The following is a 7557-nucleotide window of genomic DNA, read 5'->3' on the forward strand; positions in this document are numbered from 1 at the left end:
TTATTGACCCCTAAAGCATGACAGGTAGAGTCAACTTTGCCAGAATTTGAACTTAGAATGTAAAGTCGGACAAAATGCCACTAAGCATTTTGTCCAATGTGCTAACAATTCTGCCAGCTCACTACCTCGATAATGATGGACTCTCCTGTTGAAGATGTCATGTGAGTGTTCAGCTTTTTTTTTTTGCCATATGACCTGCACAAATGGTTTGTTTATAGTGATCAAATATATGTGCTGCACATTAGCTCACTCTCTCTGCCATCAAATCGACGTTGTCCAAACAGGTGCATGGTGTACCACATGTCAGGTGGTGAAGTGATTGAAGAACACTGTGAGATGAAGTGTTTTGCTCAAGAACACAATGCACCACCCAGTCTAGAAACTGAAACCACGATCTCCTGATCATGAGTGTAACTACCTAACCACTAGGCCATGCATCCTCACTTTAGTAACAATAATAATAGATAATGTTTCTTTGTTTGCCACAAGGGCAATGGTTGAGGGAACATTACCTTGTCAAGAAGCACCAGGAAAGGAAATGTCTCTTTATTGAAGTATCAGTCTCAATAGATGATAACATATCTCTTAAAGAACTAGAGAAATGATCCAGATATATTTAGATCCAAAAATAGAGACAACCAGAATGTGAGGGCTGAAAACAGAAACAATTACCACAACAACAGGTACCTTGAGAAGGTGAAAGAAATTTGTAAAAAAGTACATAGTAAAAAACTCATAATATATTCATCATCATCATCATCTGTCTTCCATCTTCCATGGCTGGACAATTTGGTGTCAAACTACAGTGTCTGCTTTGGCATGATTACTTTGGTTGGATGCCTTTCCCAATGCCAACCACTCTACAGAATCTGCTGGGTGTTCTTTTCAGGGCACCAGCATGAGTGAGGTCACCAAGTAACTCACCAGGCAAAGAAAAAGTCCCCTTGATTAAATGGGGGGGGGGGGTGTAGTGGTAGAAAGAGAGTTGGTTTTATGTAAGTTGTTGAGTGGTTAAACTATGATAGAGAAACAGGAACTGGTATCTTACTGGTGAGCTTGATTTATATAAGGAAGGGTGTGAGTGGCTGGAAAGAGAGGTTAAGATGGTAGTGAGTATAGCATCATAACATACAAAGGAATTGCACCAGTAGATACTGCATACATACAGCTATGCTTAGTTGTACAATCAAAGTGCACAATAAAAATTACAATTAGAAAATAGTAATTTATAATGATAATTTATTCAAACGTGTTAGAATTTGAAAAAAATTTCACATGATAAATTATCTGATCTGAGGGAGTTAAGCTTTATACAGCAGGAAAGGGTCACATCAATGTGTGTGCCAAACAGGCAAAAAACAAAAAATAACTTTTTCCTTTAAGGGTAACTTTTATGCATATTTTCTCTTTAAATAAATACAAAATTTACGAAAACTTACAATCTCATTGGCAAAAAGTTCCAAAAAGTATTCACTTTCTGTTGCATATCCAACACGAACATAAATTCATTTGAGATTCCTGTATTGTTGTGAAACAAACTTACAAATGGAGAAAAATTGGACTTCTTCCATTTAGTGTTAGTTAAAGTGTTACTCAGAATGTAAAGACATGTAATGTCTGCTAAGCATTTCAACGTACTCATTCCGATCATGGGGCCTTGACAGAGTCCCGCATCATTGCATACACACACTCATATTTACACACATGCACAGTTGTCTCTTGGTTTCCATGGTACTTAGTTTGTTAATTTCACTACAGCACAATTTTGGTATTTTGTTAGGTGGGGGTGGGGGTACTTTACATAGACAGAACCACCTCTTCATAATCTACATTCAATTTCTCCATTTTACAAGCTTTCTTTTATTTTTACTTATTCGATATTTTTCTCCAGTCCACTCAGCTGGAGAAAAATTGGTGGACTTCTTCCATCCTGAGTTAGTTGAAGCATTACTTTCTTCTACGTTGTCTAGAGCATCATCATCATCTACCTCATCTGATGATGAAAGACTGTCAGAAACATTTTCTTCGTTACTGAAAGGTTTTGAAAAACTTTGTATCATCATCATCATCTACCTCATCCGATGATGAAAGAATGTAAGAACTATCTTCTTCATTACTGTATAAGTCTTCTATTTGCAACTTTATTTTTCCCACTAATAAGAGCCACTTACCTTGAGGTGTGTTTGATGAAGTAGATGCTTGGGCATCAACTGGCAATGGCTATATCCATGTAAAGTTTTTGAAATATCAATTGATGATACCTTCTTTTCCCTAATGAAACATCAATTGATGTCTTCTTTTCTCTAATGAAACGTTAATTGATGATGCACCATTTAAGTGGTAATAAACCTCACATAAACAAGGAGTTGCATGTCTCAACAAAGATTTTGATGTGGACTTGAATTTTTAAGTGATGCAACAGTATGCTAATTATGACTACAATAACACAATAAATGTCACTCTACTGGTTCTATGTCAACTGTGCCAATGAGTGTTTCAGTTGATCCAAGCAATAGAACAACTTGCTCATAAAATTAACGTGCAAGTGGCAGAGTACTCCACAGATACACATACACTTAACATAGTTCTCGGGGAGATTCAGTGTGACACACAATGTGACAAGGCTGAGTGGACGGGAGCAACATGAAATAAAGTGTCTTGTTCAAGGAAACAACATGGCATCAGGAATTAAACTCATGGCATTACAATTGTGAGCCAGATACCCTAACCACTAAACCATGTGGTTTCACTCTACAATATATCTTGAGCACTCTTATTTTGTTCATGCAACTTACTATGTGTGTGTGTATATATATAAATATGTATGTATGTAAATTGAAAATTAACAAAAACTACTCGATGCTGTTAGGTAGAGTGAAATAACATTATTTATTTAAAGTTAAAGCCTGTGGAAGTTTTTACTCAGAGATTCTCATACCCAGTCTCCTGTCATATTAAGACAAGAAATGAAAAACTTCAAGTAGCAACCCATGCAGACTCAATTTTAAATGACTAATATCACATACACACTCATATTTACACACGTGCACAGTTGTCCCTTGGTTTCCATGATACTCAGTTTGTTAATTTCACTACAGCACAATTTTGGTATTTTGTTGGGTGGGGGGTACTTTACATAGACAGAACCATCTCTTCATGATCTACATTCAATTTCTCTATTTTATGAGCTTTCTTTTATTTTTACTTATTCGATATTTTTCTCCAGTCCACTCAGCTGGAGAAAAATTGGTGGACTTCTTCCATCCTGAGTTAGTTGAAGCATTACTTTGCTAATTACTTTATATACTGGAAGCATTTTTCATGACACCAGTAGCAGAGAAATTATAGAAATCTAACAAGATTTGAACCCATGTTATCAAACACAACCATGTGTAGAAATCAGTATGTAACATTCACATCTACTAATCTTGAGAATTACTTAGCCAGCCTATAGAACTCCAAACTTATGACATATGAGCCAGTGCAAATCCTGGCCAAGATTATTATGGTGATTAATATATTCATTTGAGGCTAACACACTGAGCATCCAGTGATGAGATAATCACTTGTTTCTCTGGCTGTACCACAAGTGTGGCAAGCAGAATCAGCACCATTTTTAAGAATGTTTACTTGGTAGTTTCTGGTGGGCAGACACTGATCCTGAAGTGCTGTAATGATACCCTCTGTTTCCAATTTAAGTCCAGATGCAACGATGAGTCATATTTGTATCAACATCAGGATCACTGATCTTTGTAGGGTATTTGCCATGTAATGTTTTGCTTACTTTTCCATCTTTTACATAGCTCTGAGATTCCATTTGATTTGGCTTGTACATTTTATTTTGCTTTCCCAGAAGATTCTTTTGTTTGTCTTATTTGAGCCTGTTTCGGTTATCTTTAATTCCTTTACATTTTATTTGCTCTTTGCTTCTTCTGATATTCAATGTATTTTCTTGGTACTTTCATACTCGCAGACAATATTGGCTTCAAATTTTGACACAAGGCCAGCAATTTCAAGGGACAGGCTAAGTCAATTACATTGGCCCCCAGTATTGGACTGGTACTTATTTTATTGACTCTGAAAGGCAAAATCAACCTCGGTGAAATTTGAACTCAAAACATAAAGACGAATGAAATGCTGCTAAGCATTTTGCCCCGTGTGCTAACAATTCTGCCTGCTCAATGCCTTGAACTTGCAGACAATATTATATTTGTCATTATTGCCCTGGTGACAAATAAAAGAAATCATTATTATCATCATCATCATCATTATTATTATTATTATTATTATTATTATTATTATGTTATTAGGCTGGTGGCTTGGCAGAATTGTTAGAGCATTAGGCAGAATTTCTTGCAGTAGTTCTTTCAGCTCTTTACATTCTTAGTTCAAATCCCACTGAGGTCAAGCTTTGCATTTCATATTTCTGGTGGGGTCAATAAAATAAAGTACCTGTCAAATACTGGGGTCAATTTAATTGACTAACCTCTCCTGCATATTTAAATGAGAAACAGATTATCATTTTTTTCATTGCGATTATTTGTTATAATGGTTGTTGTATTTTTTTTTACTGGGGTTAATGTGTTTTTTATATACATATATATATATGTTTTTGATGCACCATACCTAACGGCAAATACATAATGATTATGGCAATAATGACAATGATGAATACAGTAATAATTTTAATGCTGTCGATAATTAATCATAATGATGATATTGATGATAATGGTTACAAAGACGGCGTGAAAGTAACTAAAACAATTCCATTATTAATATTGTTGCTGCTACTAAAGATGATGATGATGATGACGACTAAAGATGATGGTGGGTTGTGGAGGAGAGCGACAGAGAGGGGATGTGTTGAGGAATGAGATTGGGGTAGGTGTATTGGATACTGAAAGTGGAACACCAATTAGTAATATTTCATGCTCGTGCCATCATTTTTTGCTTCTATATTTTAACATTCATTCTTTTTTTTCCTTAACTTTTTTTGTCTATTTATTTATTTACATTTGTCTATTCCTCTTCTCTAACCCAATTCTTATTAGATTCTTTTGCAGTTAACTGTTTCAGCATAGAAGTATAAGAAACAAAAAAAATCAATAATAATGGAATATTGAGTATAGTAAATGGAATTAAGAAATTTATTGTGATCTCTCGTAACCTCACAGAAAGGTTTCACTAAAATTCATACTCTTCTTGGTGGAGGCATGGGTTGATGGGGGGAGGGGGTGTCAAGCAAAGTTTTCCACAGTCAACTTCCTGGATGTTCCATGCTCATGTCAATCTAAAGTCTCTATACTGCACTCATACACACATAACTGTACACACACGTATTGGCATAACTATGCATATATGCACATGCATGCACACACCTGGTGCAGTTCACACAGTTTGATTTAGTGATGAGAATTTTATATACTCTACACCAAAATGTGTGTACATATGTGCATGTATGTATATGTTGTGTGTATGTGTATGTGAGAAAATGATTGAGTTCATGCTTCCATTTGAGCATGTGTATATATGTGGATATTTGTAAGTTTGTGAATATATGTATGTATTTAAGTCTTTCTGCATAAATGCTTGTATAAGAGGTAGAGGGGTATTTTTAAAATTAAAAAGAGCTGGGGGAGGTGGCGAGCTGGCAGAATCATTAGCATGCTGGGCAAAATGTTTAGTAGCATTTCCTCCATCTTCTGAATTCAAATTCTGCCAAGGTCGACTCTGTCTTTCATCATTTTGGGGTATGTAAAATAAGTATCAATTGAACACTGGGGTCAATGTAATCAACTTATCCCTTCCTCTGAAAATGCTGCCTTTGTGCCAAAATTTAAAACAATATTTTTAGTGATCAAAAGCATGCTGGCCATGAAACTCAGTCTTCTTTGTGTATATTCAACTACATTGTCCAATGTAGCCTTTTTGTTTAAAATAAGAAGAAATGATTTGAAAGAATTGGACTACTGTTTTTAGCAATTTAAGCAACTATGCAGAGACTCCATCTCTGTTTTTCATTAAGGTTCAAGTATACTGGAATAGTAAGGTTTATATCTTTTACTTCTGTTTCTGAAAGTGTGGTTAAGTTGTGTGCATCTGATATTAAATATGTTTTTTGTCAGCTTTCTATATTCCCTCTTCACACTATCTTTAGATTGTGCTTTACCTCAGTATGCTATTGCCTTTGAAAGGCATATGTCTTATAGTAATCAGGATGTCATGTTGCTGTAGATGCTTGTGTTGTTCAGTTTGATTTGTGACTTTGTATGCGATTAGGTCTATTGCTTCAAGCCATCAGGCTTGTGCTGTTTTCTATATAATTATAAACAATATAATTGCAGCGGGGAAGGTGTTTATAAGCCATTTAAAATAACACATAAAGACCGTTAGATTCACATTTAAATTTAATTTATCAAAATAGTTTTGTCGCTTTGAGACCGCGACCTATTCACTGACAAAATTCTGTGCAAATTCATGAGATGCAGCACAGAATTTTGTCAGTGAACAGGTCGCGGTCTCAACGCTGCAATTGTTTTCGTTCCAGCACACAATCTCAGATCAGGTCACTTGATATGCAAGTACATCTCCGTAATCTATAAACAATATGTATGTTTTTTATTGAACAGCCTGTGGTGCTTCTGGTTGGTGGATAAAAGGTTTTCTGGTCAATGCTTGAATTTTCAGAAATGGAAGCCAATGGATTTTCTTTTCCTGTTTTTCTTATTTTCTGATCATTCTTATATATATATATATATGTATCCCAGTTTCTGCTTTAACTTCTTTTTCTCAATGCATTATTATGTTAGTATGCAATAACAAAATATTAACCCAGTTTTCCTGCCTAACTTGAAGAACATAAAGAAAAGAAGAATCACAGTGGAAAGGAAAATAACACTAAATTCCAGAGACTTAATTTCTGATATTTTATTATACTTCCAGGAACTTTATCCCGAAAGGAACGGATAGAAATTTTACGAAGCTTCTACCATCAGATTATTGGCTCATTTTTTTCCTCGACTGTTGATCAGAGCAACACAGGTATTTTTAAGAGAAGTTTTTATTTCACTTTGAGGATGATTTTATTTGTCTTTGAAAATTCTTATTTTTTTCTGCTTCCATTTTTACTACAGGTAGTGACCATTAATTAGTGAAGTTTAATAGTTATGTACAATAGTGAAGTTGAAATAATTATGTACAAGCTTGTATAGTAGCTAGTTTAGAAAAATAGTATTTTTTGAGAGAATTTGATTTGTGTCACCAGAACTAACAAGGTGGCATGTTTTAGAAAAAAAAAATATATATATATATATATATATATATGGGAGAATGTACGAAAAAAAACAACAACAGACGAGGACAGGTGGTGTAAACAACAAAAGAATGTATTAGTATGACGCTCGGGAATACAGAAAGTCTTTAACGTTTCGAGCTACACTTTTCAACAGAAAGAATACGGAGAAAACAAGGAGAAAAACATGGAGAAAAAAAATGAATAGTCACTGGTAAACGATCTATCATGGCTTCTGCTGACCGGAAGTTTAGAAAGTTTACACT

At 34.8% G+C, this 7557-nt stretch overlaps 1 protein-coding gene across 1 annotated transcript in view; it reads left to right on the forward strand.

Moving 5' to 3' along the window:
* The window catches only part of LOC106872648 (protein fuzzy homolog), a 556986-nt gene that overhangs the window by 540763 nt on the left and 8666 nt on the right, over nt 1–7557 (forward strand). The window contains exon 5 of the mRNA XM_052968079.1: nt 6943–7041. Within this exon, the coding sequence (XP_052824039.1) occupies nt 6943–7041 (99 nt within the window). The remainder of the gene's footprint in view (nt 1–6942; nt 7042–7557) is intronic.

The sequence above is a fragment of the Octopus bimaculoides genome, chromosome 5 (genome assembly GCF_001194135.2).
Source record: "Octopus bimaculoides isolate UCB-OBI-ISO-001 chromosome 5, ASM119413v2, whole genome shotgun sequence".
Classification (NCBI taxonomy): Eukaryota; Metazoa; Mollusca; class Cephalopoda; order Octopoda; family Octopodidae; genus Octopus; species Octopus bimaculoides.